Genomic DNA, 15,640 nt, shown 5'->3' with positions numbered 1-15,640 from the left:
TCCAGTGCCTCACCACCCTCACAGTAAAGAATTTCCTCCTTATATCCAATCTAAACTTCCCCTGTTTGTTTTAACCCATTACCCTTTGTCCTGTCACTACAGTCCCTAATGAGGAGTTCATCCCCAGCATCCCTATGGCCCCCCTTCAGACACTGGAAGCTGCTCTGAGGTCTCCATGCAGCTTCTCTTCTCCAGGCTGAACAGTCCCAAAGCTCTCAGCCTGTCTCCATACAGATCATCCTCGTGACCTCCTCTGGACTTGTTCCAACAGTTCCATGTCCTTTTTATGTTGCGGACATATAACTTATCAGCTAAATATTCTGTATTTAGCCATTAAGGGCATGCACTTGCCCACTCCTCAAGATTCTATGTTTTCAGTATAAAACTGTCAGCACAGAAGTATGAAGGAAGTAAATGGCCAGCCCTTTCTGTGGCTGCCACCTATAGAATCTGGGCTCCAGCATTCTCCAGTGCTTTCACACATGCTGGGAACACATTGCTCTAAGATCCGTGAGCAACAGTTGAAGGTACCAGAGAGATGGTGATAAGCTTAGTTTTAACTGAAGGAAACCTTTGCCATTAGCAGGAAAACCTGTGTGAAAAACCATTCCCTGTCTACTTGCAGGGCTGTTGTTTTACAGCGTGGTCTCTATCTGGATGGACCCACCCTCTTCATTTTTAAACTCCACACTTAAACAGAAGAGAGACTAATTCTTACCTCCGCACATTTACCATCATTATCTTTTGCTTATACCATGACTGGTGAGTAAACTATCCTGGGATACTGAGGAGGTGAAAGGCAAAGCCATCCCCAAGTGTGTAAAAGATATCAGACTGTCACTTTGACATGGCATTCTGCATGGAATTCTGAGGTCTTCCTTCAAAGACTGAGGATTCCTCAATTCAGGGACAGCTGAATAGAAAAACCTGCAGTCATCTCTTTCTATAACCAAGCTTGGCCCTTAGCAATTGTTTCATGAACAGGTAAGGTATACAAGACCCCAAAGATACTTTCAAGGACGCCTCTATATAAGATGAAATTAAGCCACTTACTAACCTTCCTCTCAAAAGGGAAAGACAAATAGGCTAATATCATAAATTATGCACCATAATCACTGCATATTCAAGCTCTGGTTATCACTTAATGTATGCAGCTCATCCTGGCAGGAGTCCAGTACATCTTCTGTAACTCTGTATTTTCTGCTGGATAAGCTCACACAGTTGTGCAGCAGAACTACTTATGTTCTTACAAATGACACCAGACATTTCTCATTAGCATTACACCTGAAATCCCATTCCCAAGTTGGGTGTTATCCATTGCTTCATAAAATTAAGATGAAAAGCATAGAATGAGCAAGTTCAGGATACCTTCAGCAAGTGGTTCAATGGAGAGCAAGTTCCCAAGGAACAAGGGATGGGACAAGGGGAAACGGCCTCAAGCTGCATCAGGGCAGGTTTAGATGGAGCTGAGGAACAATTCCTTCCCCAGAGGGTGCTCAGGCATTGGAACAGGCTGCCCAGGGCAGGGCTGGAGTCACCATCCCTGCAAGTGTTCACACACCTGGAGACAAGGCCTCAGTGCCATGGGTTAGTGGTGGCCTTGGCAGCGCTGGGGTAAGGGTTGGACTGGATGAGCTTAAAGGGCTTTTCCAACCTGGTTGACTCTGTGATTCTCTTTGACTTGGTCATCACTTCTCAACATTACCTCCCAGGCACAAGTACACTACTAAGCATTAGCAGGAGACTCAGGAAGGCAGCAAGGGAAGAAATAACTTCAACAGCTGAAAAGTCCCTTCTGAGAGACACATCAACAGCCCTTGCTGCTTTGAGAAGTGAATCCTGAACCTTAAAGAGCAGCTGGAAAGGTAAAGAGCCAGAATAATAATAAAATAATAAATAAACCAGCTTCTGAAGATCCTTTGTGGTACCTTTCTGTCACTGGTAGCATGAACTATGAATAACCACAGCTTTCAAGCTCTTTCCTACATTAACTTACTTGAGATTGCTTCTCATTCAAAATATTATGTGTTTAACAAATTGTTAGGCTAAAGGGTAAGAAATTTATTAGATCAGAATAGGAATATCACTGAAAACATGTAGATGAGGCCTTTAGTGCCATGGGTTAGTGGTGGCCTTGCAAGTGCTGGGGAACGGTTGGATTTGATGAGCTTAAAGGTCTTTTCCTACCTAGTTGATTCTATGATATAATAGGGGACACAGTCGAGTTATTAGGTATCAAAGTATATACTTGTTCAATTTACATATAACTCTTTCCTTTGAGCACTGCTTTTGGAAACCCCTACTCATTCCATGCCTTACTCATCCAGCTAGCCAGCTTAACTCCAGTCGACCACTGGCACTAACAAATAGAAGTGGGAAGTGATCATGCAGGGGGGAAAAAAGAAAACAAAGAAAGAAGGGAAAATGGGGAGAGAGAGATTTGTTCAAGGGTGCATTTACAAAGCTGGCAAGAAAACCAGAGGTTGAAATGATGGGTTTCTTAGGGGAAGGTGGAGTAAGTGGGGGATTCTGCAGGCTCTTGCCAGAGCAAAGGGATTAAAAGGTCATTTTGAGGCATGCCAGCAGGATGAGATGAAGACAGCTCGATTGTACATAGGCAGCCTGGCTCTTGGGAGGCCTGGCTAGTGGTGGAGGGGTAAGAAGGCTGTAACACTGGGACAGAATCAAGGAATATAAAGGATCTTCATGATTCAGTTGGGGAGAGGATTAATTGATCCCTGCCAGAACCAAAATCAATGCCTGTTTTCTCTTATGACTGCCTAGTGATTTTGCTCTTATGGCCTTAAAGCATCATGCAGACTTCTATACTCTTCATATTGCCAGAAGCTATTGTTCTTAGAAGCACATAAGGCTCATTTCCTTTGAACTGACTACCATGTGCTAATGTTGTAAATATGAAGTACAACTACCTCCAAAATAGAGAGGCATTAAAACATTAGTAGTGTTTGGTCTTCCCTCCCTCTCCCTCCCATAAGACTTCTGTTGATTTAGAGATTAAAATCAGTAGGAGCTCTGAATACAGAACATAAGGGCTGCAGAAGCAGATTCTCACTCCGCAGCACAAAACCCGACCTTTGGGAAATGGTGTGGGCAGTTGCTAACAGGATACAACCATCTGAGGACACATAATTTTTATGGCATTAACCTTTTCTTCATAGAGCAATGCCAGTAGCCAGCATGCTTAATACTGCTTCTACAGTAACTAGGCCAGTCTCCAAATTGGAGGTAAGCAAATTATTTAGCTCATGTCCAGTGTTTAATTCCATTAGGAACATTTAAAAAGAAAAGTCGTCTTACAGAAATGGGAACAACAGCAGCTGACCTTGGCATTACACAGCCAAATATTAGGAAAACCATGAAACTATGTATGGTGTATTACGTATGAGTCTAAAAACTGCATAGCATCCACACAGGTTTTCGTCATGCACTCTCCATTGAGCATCCCAGCTGCCTTACAATAATGTTGCACCTAGCAACTCCAGAAAGCAGGTTCATTGAAATGGGGCTGCAGAGCAGCTTAGGTCATAGAACCTTCCCCAAAGATAGAAAAAAAAAACCTTGGAAGGAGAAATTTTCGTTGCAGTTGATACACAGCAACTGAATCCTGCACCAGTAGCCGGATCTTACTAGTTTTATGTAATGAATAGGTAATTCTACATTATCTTTTCATTTCAGTTCTCAAGAAAAATATCACCAGTGTGGGTATTTTCAAGACAGAGTATTAAAGCTTAGAAACCAATGGGGATAGTTATTCTATACAAGCTCTTAGAAAAGACTCTGACTGCCTAAAAATACCCTTAAGCATACTGAAAATAACCCAAAGAGAAAGGGAAGTTCAACTCCTTGTTCATGCCCACTAGGTCCAGAACTCACGATGCCCTCCCTTCCTCTAGGATAGCCAGCAGGAAAGGTAAACCACAATCTTTTCACTGGATGCCAGGAGGTTTTCTTCTCCCTGAGTTTCTCATGGTCAGGGTTGGAAAAGTCATTACAGCAGAGAGAAGAGCCAAAATTCTGGAAATCTCTTTAGACTTCAAGACAATAGCAGAAAAAAAACATCATTGATGGATTAGTTTCACTCAGATTATAGCTCCCTTGGTTCCTGATGGCTTTGGTATCTTCTCTTCCTGCTGCCTTGTGCTTTGATTTCTTTCTTCTCTGTGAAACAGGAATCATGAAAACATGGAGAAATGGTACCTGGTTCCTGGTATTGACTATCACAATCCTGGTAAATATCAGCAGGTGAAAAGGAACCAAGAAGGGGATGTGGCTCATTCCTGCACTGCCAGGGGAGACTGACACAACCCTTACATTTCCTTGCATCTGGTTCTCTATTATCACCTGCTACACTGAAACTGCTTACTAGGGTGTTCCTGGCTTTGAGAGCTAAGCTCAGAAACTGCTTGGGAAGATGCCATGACAAATAAGGAACATTTATTGAATGACTGTGTTTTATCCATTTCAAAGAGCCAGCAGCTTTCCAATGCTTGCCTTGTCAGTAGAAGACATTAAAAAGTTTCATTAGCACAATTAGTGCTTTTCATCTGCTTTGGTCGCTTCTCTCTCTGTTTCATTGCTCTCAGTGAATTATTAGTGTGGAAATCTTCTCTATAAATGTTTAGCATCCTGTTAGATATGGTTGGAAGTTGAATTTTTCAGGGCATTGTCAAGTAAAATGTTCCTGTTCTTGAAAGTAAAATACTACGCAGATAGCCAGAGACCCCTGGACTACTCCTGCCTAGCAAAGACAGAACAGAGAGGCATTGTGGCATATACATTTTCCATTGCAAAGCATTACTAAAATGAATTATCAAAATTAGCAACTGAAAAGAACTGTGAAAGAATTGCTTTTCCACAAGCTATTTAAATGATCAGAACAGTAAATGTAGGTTAATCAATACATGGCAATAACATCCATAAGGCTCAGATTCTGAGCAGATAGTTTTCTCTTTTCACAAAGGAAGAGAAGAATCTATTGGAATGAGACCCCCACACACAGTTTGTAGAGGTGCATTTCCCTCCATGCTCTTTGTCAAATAATTAATATATCTAATTCAGCAAGATTTTAAAGGGGCCAACCTTTTTCTTCCTGTTTTTGGAATGGCGTTAGAGAACAGTCAGTCATGACAACTGCTCTAGAAGATGATCTATCTATAACATCCTGGACAAATTCAATGACTAAGACTGCCTAAGCAATTCCCTTCCTAGTTCAAAGCTCATGTTATTGCCCTAAAGCAGTAAACCTTTGTGCCTCCTGTTAGGATTTGTATCTGGGGTCATAAGCCACGAGTAGTTAAGGGGTTGCAAGATTAGTAAAAACAATCATCTCTCCCAGTCTAGATGCTCCAAGACAAGACAGTCTCAAGTCTATTTTCCCTATGTGAAAATGAGTCAAAGGGAATGAATGGAAGGAACAGCTTCCCACCAAGCAGCAAGCCAAGGACAGCCAAAGGCACTGAACGCTATGGAGCAGGGGTTTCAGCTATGCTTCATTTATTTATGTATTATTTATGCACAAAGACAGGCTGAGAACATTGGGGCCTGGAGAAGAGAAGCTGCGTGGAGACCTCAGAGCAGCTTCCAGTGTCTGAAGGGGGCTACAAGGATGCCAGAGAGGGACTGTAGCAACAAGACAAGGGATGATGGGTTCACACTGAAACAGGGGAATTTCAACACATATAGTTAGTAAAAGCAGAAACTACACTCTATTCATCTAAGAGCAGACTCCAGGATCCACATCTAGCGTTTCACTTCAGTGCAGTATATTCATTGAAATAAAACCACGTAAAAGTCTAGATTTAAAGAAAAAATGTATTTTGAGAGTCATAAATGACACCAAAGATTGTCTGACAAGTTGAGATGTGAAGAATGGCTGTTTTGATGGGAGATGTGAAATACTTTTTCCTTCCTTTCTTGCTGGCTTTTCAGTCTCACTATAAATTTGAACAACTGCAGTTCAGTCATTCACATGCAACCAGTTTCTGCATACTACATACTAATGCTAAATGCCTTCCTGGACAGTTCTTAAGACTTCTGACAAGCTACTCTTTGATACTGGAAACCAAACAAAGAAAAAGAGGAGAAGAAAATGGGAAGCTGAGAAAATGACACAAGAGAGGAATTACAAATAATGTCCTTCATGGGCAGAAAATAAATCCTCAGCACCCAAAGGGGAAAGGAGAAGCTAAAACTGACCTTTGACTGTTGAATCAGCTGTAAATTGTCTGAGTCATCTTCATTTTCAGCTATGAGAAATCTCATAATTCAATGGAGAATAAATTGCATAAAAAGCTCTGAGGAGTCAGAACCAAGGCAGAGATAAATGTCAGCCAGGATCTCCTGAGAACTATGAAAAAAAGCCAGTGCTGTGTTGCTACAAAACATGCACCCAACCAAAATTAAGAACAAAGCCTGTGAGCACAATTCAGAGCTCTGTGCTAAGAAAGCAGAAGTCTTTGGGGCCTACAAGGATGCTGGAGAGGGACTCTTCATCAGGGAATCTAGCAATAGGACAAGGGGTGATGGGTTCACACTGAACCAGGGGCAGTTCAGGTTAGATCTAAGGCAGAAGCTCTTCCCTGTGAGGGTGCTGAGGCGCTGGCACAGGGTGCCCAGAGAAGCTGTGGCTGCCCCATCCCTGGCAGTGTTCAAGGCAGGGTTGGACACAGGGGCTTGGAGCAACCTTCTCTAGTGGAAGGTGTCCCTGCCTGTGGCAGGGTTTTGGAACTGGATGATCTTAAGGTCTTTTCCAACCCAAACTATTCTATGATTCTATACATTAAGGGATGTGCCCACTGCCAGAGTCAGTAATGTTCTGATTCCTGCATTCAAAAAAGGTAAGTTTAGTGATTTCTAAAAGTTCTCTAGAGATTCCAGTGAGGATATTTATGTGCACAAGCGGGGAAAAAAAGAAAAGCAAAGCAGAAAAAGCAGATTAAACAGATCATTTAAATAGTACCACAAAATGCTTTTAGTAGGAGAATGCCTAAGCCTACAACCGCAAAACTGTACAAGATTACAGAAAGTGTGCAGCTGGTGATATTAAGCAGTTACAAGATCAGTACAGTTAGGTTTAGGTTAGTTAAGACTAAGTCCAGCAGGCATCCTTGACAGCTAACTGCCATGTGCAGAGTATCTCAGTCCAAGAGAGACAGCTGAGGTTACCTCATAGCTGTTTTCAGCACACGTTAGAAAGATGCTAAACCCACTAAACAACAAATGGGTTCGAACACCTAAAGGCAGTAGCAGGAAAACAACACAGAAACAAGTGCAGAATTCAATGTTTGCTGCAGAAAACCAAGTGTAAATGATGCCTTGAACCAGCAGAGGCTCTTGACAGCAATAGCATGTAACAGATGCTGGCACAGAAAGTTCTGCCTTGCAGATTCAGGTTTGGAGCTTTCAAAGTCTTACAGATTTCACACATTTTGGTCCATGGGCAGTCACATGCAAATTCCTGGTTCCATCCCCTAGGACTGACAGATAAAAAGGTGTTTATCTCTTTGAACTATACTGATGAAAGTACCTGGAGCAGGTGACAGAACACCCAGGTGCATCTTTGCTCTCAGTTGTGGATTGAAGGGGACAGAGGTTTTTGCAAAGCCTGACAGCAATAGCTTACAAGGCTGTTCGGTAGGGAAAAGCTGACATTTGGGAAGGCAGAACGCTCAGTGTCACCAGAATGATGACTTCTGCAGAGACCCTGGTGTTCTTACTGTGGAAGTTTCTGTGCATTTCATCCGTTCAGACCATTTTTCTCACAAGGTTAGAAGTAAGTCGGGAAAAAACCTCTGCTAAATACTTCAAGAAAGGCCAAGAGCAGAGAACCTACCAAGTAAATGATCTTGTGATGTAACACATCTCATTGCTTAGCAGTGTCAAGTTCATGCTTGGGAACAAGCTCAAGGAAGTGAAGGAAACCTCAGTATGTTTTGTTGCAAGAGAGAAACTACTCTTGGCATTCCCCTAATGTAAATGCCTCTGATCTCCACCTTTTCTTTTGCTGCTAACCTCCAGGCTGCTCATGATAAAGGCACATTTTCCTGAAGAGGGTGAAACAGAACCTAACACATATGTAACTATTCACTGTGCCTCTGCAGATAAACAGCTGACAGCCCAGTCCAGTGAACTGTGTGGATAAGCCAGGTCTCTACAGCCAATCGCCACCAAACGACAATCACCACTACTGCCGCTGGTACCTCATCATTTCCACTCCCTTTTATCAGTATAGAGGACGTGGGTTTGTGGCTGTGTGGCTGCAGATACTTGAACCCTTACCTGGTATCTCCTTTTGCTCTCCAGTTACAACCTAAGTGTAATCACATCTGTTGCCTTATCATGTCTTTTATGTATGGGAGTGGACCGATTTCTTCTTCCAGAGATGTAATGTACAATGAGACTCTTAAAGGAAGATTGAGAAAGCTCATGGCCCTTTTCACCACCCAGATACTTAACCCAGGTGCTCAAATATGGCAGACTTCTCTCACCCAGTTGCTTTAACAGAAAGAACTACAGCTCTTAGAACATTTGGATCACCTTTTGATGCTGGAGAGCAACAACAATAACAAGTGATTACAGAACAGTGTTACTGCAACAAGTTTGTTGTCAGGATGTTCCACCTGAACATGAGCAAAAACTGCTTTACTGTGAGGATGACTGAGCATTGGAAGAGGTTGCCCAGAGAGGTTGCAGAGTCTCCTTCCCTGGAAGTATTCAAGAGCTGCGTGGACACAATCCTGATCAACGTGCCATAGGTGACCCTGCCTGAGTGTGGAGGCTGGACCTTTGGTGGCCCCTTCCAGCCCAAACAACTCTGTGGTTCTATCCATGGATCTTATCAAACGTGAGCATAGAATTGTTATTCAGGTTTTACAAACAATGAGCCAGAAGCTGAATAAGGCTCAGCCCCATCCCTGGCAGTGTTCAAGGCCAGGTTGGACGGGCTTGAAGCAACCTTCTCTAGTGGAAGGTGTCCCTGCCCACAGACTTAAGGTCCTTTCCAAAGCAAACTATTCTATGATTTCCCCAATATTCAGGCACAGGAATCATGTCTCCTGATCCCCATCTACATCTCCAGTGGCTATGTTCAGTGTCCATAGTGGCTTCCAAGACATAAATTCATACAACAGTATCAAGACATCATCAGAGTTTTGGATCCCCTAATGCCATGAGGTGTGATGATACAGAGGTCATGCATCTTGATGCTGTCTCAGTGTGACACAGCACAAGCAAGGAAAGACAGTGGATCTGCAGCGATGTGTGTCACTGTCGATGACCAACATGACCTGAAAGCAGTGAACCTGAACTGGCACATTACACAGCTAGCTAAAACAGTGTGACAGAAATCATGCCAGACAATGAAGTACATTTCTATCCACTTGGAAGCAACTTCTGAAATGTGCTGATAAAAACCCCACTGTCATTTAAAAGGCAAAGAGAAAGACACCAAGGAGGGTAATATTTTCTTCAGGAAAGCCACTCAAATCATGATGTTTACATCAGAAATAACTTTTCTTGGGCATGTTGCTATATTCTTCTTTAATTTATGAGGCTCTGCAATTATCAGGTATCTCTAAATGTATCACAGGAGTATCTAAGCATCCTACAGTGACCAAAATGCTAGTTTCCCAGGCCCAGTGTGAGGTAAGGAGGCGGGTACCAAGACACAGTGAGTTCAGGAACTAGATCCACAGGGGAATCCTAATGCTCCTCAACATTTACTTCTGAAGTCCAATACTAAGCACCACTGAAACCCACCCAGAACAACCGCTACTAAACAGACGGCCTAAAATCCAGTGTAAAAATGACCAGTTGCCTCTGCAGTAAGGCTCAAGTAGTAAGTCTGGCTGAGCAGAAAACTGAATGCAAATCCCCCACTCTCCCTCAGCCTAACCAATATGCATCTGAGGGTGTTCTACTTCCATCTGCAGTCCACAGAATCCAACTGATACCAGTGTGCACAAGTCAGGAAAAACTGCTCAAAATATAACTTAATCATCTCCCTCAGGCTCCGTTACACCAACCCAGCTGGCAGCCCCGGGAGAACCATTAGAACACTTCATTATAAGTAGCATGCATTAAAAGATAAGCAAAATGGTGCCTTCCCATATGGAGACAGGCAGAGGACATTGGGGCTGTTCAGCCTGGAGAAGAGAAGCTGCGTGGAGACCTCAGAGCAGCTTCCAGTGTCTGAAGGGGGCTACAAGAATGCTGGGGAGGGACTCTGCATCAGAGACTGCAGCAACAGAACAAGGGGTGATGGGTTCAAACTGAAACAGGGGCAGTTCAGGTTAGATCTAAGGCAGAAGCTCTTCCCTGTGAGGGTGCTGAGGTGCTGGCACAGGGTCCCCAGAGAAGCTGTGGCTGCCCCATCCCTGGCAGTGTTCAAGGGCAGGTTGGACACAGGGGCTTGGAGCACCCTGCTCTAGTGGAAGGTGTCCCTGCCCGTGGCAGTGGGTTGGAACTGGATGATCTTAAGATCCTTTCCAACTCAAAGCAGTCTGGGATTCTACCATTTTATACATGATCCAAATGTTCTGGATGTAGAAATGCCTTAAGGGGCACAACTACCCTAAACTGAGTTACCAGCACAAAACCTGCCCTACGAGGAAGCTATGTTTTCCTTCACACTAAGATTTTATCGGGTCCCACAAGATACATATTGTTATGTATTATATTATTTGTTACAATACAGTTTAGTCCATTCTCCATAAGTGAGCTTGCACCTAGCAGGAAACGGAGCATTTCCACACAGCCATAATGAGGTTAACCAAAATGGGGATACAGCCACAGCATCCCGGTCCTCCAAAAACCCCTGCAAGGTGGCAAGTTCTGCTAAGTTCATGGTGGGGCTGAGGCAACCCACCTTAAAGTCATATCAAACAGAGCCAAAGAGACCCCTGCTGTGCTGCAGCTCCAGCTCCACTGCAGGGCTGGAGCTTGGGTCAGTTCTGCTGTACTTGGGTCATAACTGGGGTCAGTTCTCTTATGAGCATGATCTATAAGCATCAGAATAAAGAAACAGATTTTTTTTATGGGGCCTCAGTAAGAAGAGGCTCAAAAATAAAAGCGAAAGAGATGCAAACTGCTCTGGGTGGTACTTAAGTTACTCAGTACGTATTATTCCAAAATGCCTCCTGTTCCTGACAGACTGAATGACCTTGAACAACTAAAGCAACTTTCTGCTCCACTGGTCCTTGTCTTTATAATTAAAATGGAGATCTTCACTTTCAAGTGAAAGGTGGAGTAAGACTGTTGAACAGAAAGTATTCTAGACTGATGGAGCAGTATTATCAAGATTTAATCACCAATATCTCTGTGAGTCCAGCTCAGAGATGATAGAATCATAGATCCTCAGACTGGTTTGTGTTTGAAGAAGCCTTAAGCTCATCCAGCTCCAGCCCCCTGCCACAGGCAGGGATACCTGCCACTAGAGAAGGCTTCTCCAAGCCCCGACCAGCCTGGCCTTGAACACTGCCAGGGATAGGGCAGCCACTGCCTCACTCTCCTGGATCCTGGCCCTTAGCCCTTCACAGGGAAATGGCAGGCACAGGGACCCCCCTTCATCCCTTCTCATGAAAGAACTGGGGAAATAAAACACAGTATGGGGACAGCAGCGTTCATGAGAGCTGCCACACGTGATTCCCACGGCGCACAGCAGCCCATGGGGGAACAAACAGAAATGTGTTGGCAAAATAGAAACCAAAACTTACCAGCTCACCTACGGTGTTTTCTTACCTCAGCTAACACAAAGCACGGCAACAAGGTGTAGCTTCTCTGAGACTGATGCCTGCTCTTTGAAATCATGTTCACCTATGAAAGAAACAAAGTTGATTGTGTCCATCTTAAGAAGTACTGATTGCTTAAGGCATATTTAAAACACAGATTTGTACCAGAATAAGGAATGGTGAAAATTACAGCAGGGATAAGGACTGGTCACATGTCTTCCTTTATTCCATTATGAAAGAATTTCATGTTGATTTAAGCTTTCCTATTTTGTTAAATTGATTTTCGTTCCAAACAACAGTATCTATGCAAAGATTTGTTTTCACGATATCCCTCCATACTTCAACAAAACAAATGCTTGCTCTCTTTTCAGCAGAACTTTTCTAATGAGTTCAAAGAAGCTGTAGCATGTTCTTACAGCTTATGTTAGAGGGCTTTGCTGAAGGGGCATTAGTTGAAGGGTTAGAAGTTGTGTCTTGCACTCACAGTACAGTAGATGCCTGGTTCAGAAGGCTCCAAGGAATGCTCGCTGTCAGCACCACACCTACAACCACTTTCCTAATCCCTTGCAAGAACACTAAGATCTGTTGTTAAAAATAAGACAAACCAAAAGAGCAATAACCACCTGGAAGAAAAACGGGCACTACTCATCTCTGCCATAGGAAAAGAGTAGCAAACAACACACTGGGTGCAATGATGCCAGGAATCAGCCCATCACTGCAACTGACTCAAGTCTATAGAGGACTTCACATCTCCAAGAACTAGGAAACTTCTAAATGCTGGCCATCCCCTCTAGATTGCTCTCTTCTTCCTTACAAAAACCTCAAACCCTAACACTATTGCTTTGCTTGTTTCACTTGTAAAGCTCTGGTTTTCAAAGCTTGTCTCTAGGCTCTTCTGAAAAGATTCACAAGCAGCCCTTTAGCTCTCTTCTTTCTCAATTGTGCCCTTACTCTTCCTTATCTCACCATCCCTTCCTGTGTGTTGTCTCCTCCTGCTCTTCCTGTGTTCTGCTGCCAGTTTCTCTTTATCCTTTTCACATCCTCCCTTTTCCTCCTTCAGCTTCAGCCTCTTCCAATATCCTGCATCTCCTTCTCTGTATCTTCCATGGTTCCCAAATCTATCTTTGATTCCCTTTTTTCCTTTAATGCTTTAGTATGCTGCAGCTGACACCTCCCTCTCTCCCTCCTGTGCACGTGAATGTCTCATACAGGGTTTGGGGCTGACCAGGCCAGGAAGCAGGACGCTAAAGAGAGAAGAGAAAGCAGATGCTTCTGGGGAATAGCAGATAAACTGCTTCTCTGCTGGGACCCTGTCACTCTGGGCAGCTTTAGACCCAGTCTTTGGTGCTATGAAGCACAGCAGTGGTTATCTGCATTCGGCTTGTGTTTATCCAAAGCAATGAACAAGGAAATGGTTCCTAAGCAAGCAGCATGGCACGTTCTTGACAAACCTCCCACATTGTTAAAGGCTGACTTTACTGGTCAAGCAAATAGAAAATGGTGGCTCTGCTGTTGATCAGTTTACTTGCATGCATCCAGGGCCAAACTCAGTTCCTATTACCTTCAAATCCTCACGCACACAAGAGTCCCAGAGACTCCTTGACACCCTTACCCAGTTATAGAATAGAACCATCAATACTCCATAGGGAGATGTGCCTGCACAGCAACTGCACATTGGAACTATAGGCTCAGTTCATTACAGAGACACCAACATGGCAGTTCTTTATTATTTACTGATAATTTACTGCTAATAGTACGTTGAAGAAAAGAGAAACAAGCTCTGAGCATCAAGGACCAATACGTGACCCCTCTTCAGCTGTTAGCTCAAGAAAGGGCCTAAGACCTGTCTTCTCCATGGAGAGACATGGTCTTATTAATCACAAAATCCTATAGGTTGGAAGGGACCTTCAAAGCTAATCCAGTTCAACTCCCCACAATGAGCAGGGACACCCTCAACCAGATCAGGCTGTCCAGAACCACATTGTTATAAGTACTGCAGATGGGTGTCTGCCAACGCTTAAAGCCCTCCATGCACCAAAATGGGGATGAACTGGAGAACCTGAGGTGTGTCCCAGAATTCCCTTTTCCATAACATGGAGATAGACACTGGTTAGAGCCAGGAACACCCATTACACAGGGTAAATACATACCATGTGTGAAATTACCTTTCCAGAGGTTGCTGCTATGAGTTTGGAGGAAGATGAGTGAGCCGGATTGCGGCATGAAGGAGCCATCTGTGAGGGCATAGCTGATAAGTTACAAGCGTCCCTATAAATAGCTGTTGGTAGAGAACTGGTTCTGTTTTAGCAATATGAAGTCTTTTTCTGTAACCAGTAACTAGGCAGCCTATGAGACAGCTCCTCTGGCAGTACCCCACCACATGCACGAGGCAGCCTGCACACCCCTCCAGGAGGAGCTTGGGCAACAGTGTGTGACTGAGCAGTGGTACCCCCCTTAACCTCTGAGGGAGGGGTGGTGATGAGCCACAGCTGGATTTTACACTTGGCAGCTGTGGGGTGAACACCCTCAATGCATACAGCTGTTGCAAACATGCCTTCAGTGTTTCTGATCCCATTTGGATCAAGATCTGTTCAAGAGAAGCCTCAGCACTTCTCAACAGGAGAGAATTGCATTCATGTTTGTTGGTGGGTTTGTTAGCTTTTAGTTTCTGTGTATTCTTGGCAGCAAGACCATGGCCAAAACAGCAGAATGTTTTTACATCCTACGGGTGGTTTCTATGCATTCCTACCGGCTCCGGTACTTCAGTTCACAGGGAGACCTCCCCTTTGGATGAGATATCAGCAACAAGCTGGGGAAACTCTACAAAAGCTTTTAATGTAAACCAAGTAAGATGCCTGGAGTTTAAGCACTTCCAGTGTTACTCAGAAACAGAAGTACTCAGGCTCACAGCTTGAATACGACTTCAAGTGATTTCCTTAATATCACATTTCTACCAGAGCCACAAAATGAACTCAAATAGCTTTAGTTCTGAAAGGGCATCCCCTGATCTCATTATTTTACTACTTGTATCACCTACACTTGCCATTTGTATGACTGCCTATGTCCCTTTGCTGGTGAAAGCCAGTTTGAAGAGAATCTGGTACTGCCCATCTTCCGTATCTTGTTATGCAAGTGCCAAGCAGATCTAAGACAGTTCTGTATCATTATGTGTATTCCATTACAGGTTTCCCTGTAACCGAGGATTCAGCTAGAAATGCAAATAGCATATTCTATTTCATTTGCCTCTTTCCAGCTATGGGTGAAGTTCACCTACACCTACCAAGGAAAAAGTACTTATCAATAATTCAGGAGATGTAAAGATACGTTCTGAACTAAAAAAACCCTACTAAAATGCAAATAAAGCTCACTGGAACTATCTGTAGCACTCAGACTCCCCAGTGTGGTAAAAATGGAGAGGCTTGCCAGAAGGTAAAGAGAGAATCTGTCTGGGGAACGTTGGATTTGTCAAGAAAACAGGAAAATAAGGTCACTGTGCTATGAAGAAAACAGATTTGCATGATAGGAACCCATTTTTATGTGCCAAATCTATGTAGTCTTCATAGAGGGAATGGAGAACAGAGAGAATAACATTTTAATGAAGAAAAAAACAATTAAGATACTTTAATCTGAGACACTGACATTCAATATCAACCATTTGTACCTATCCTATTTATCACAGATAGTGAAAGATTTCTCCTGTTTTCAACCTATGTTCTAGCTACCTCTCTGCTCCATGCCTATGTTTTTTCAACCCTTCCTCAGGCTTCCACAGAATGAAGTCTCTGTTCTATCAGAAAGAACATGATCTAAAGCTGATAAAACTCAGCTTCAGCTGATAATTTAACTTCTCTAAGGATGAGGAAACTCATTACAGAAAACCACTGTAATAACCT

General features: G+C 43.4%; 1 protein-coding gene across 2 annotated transcripts in view; it reads right to left on the bottom strand.

The window, feature by feature from the left end:
- PLPPR5 (phospholipid phosphatase related 5) overlaps positions 1–15,640 on the bottom strand; it is a 122,107-nt gene that overhangs the window by 72,829 nt on the left and 33,638 nt on the right. For both annotated transcript variants that reach the window (XM_061379127.1, XM_061379124.1), the window contains one exon: positions 11,758–11,832. In XM_061379127.1, coding sequence (XP_061235111.1) covers positions 11,758–11,826 — 69 coding nt within the window. In that variant the 5' untranslated portion in view covers positions 11,827–11,832. The remainder of the gene's footprint in view (positions 1–11,757; positions 11,833–15,640) is intronic.

Source organism: Neopsephotus bourkii, unplaced genomic scaffold (assembly GCF_033783945.1).
Source record: "Neopsephotus bourkii isolate Nb327-2 ecotype Australia unplaced genomic scaffold, CSIRO-AGI_Nbou_v1 NB_1768, whole genome shotgun sequence".
Classification (NCBI taxonomy): Eukaryota; Metazoa; Chordata; class Aves; order Psittaciformes; family Psittacidae; genus Neopsephotus; species Neopsephotus bourkii.
The sequence above is the reverse complement of the archived record's forward strand: the minus strand, read 5'-3'. Positions and strand labels throughout refer to the sequence as shown.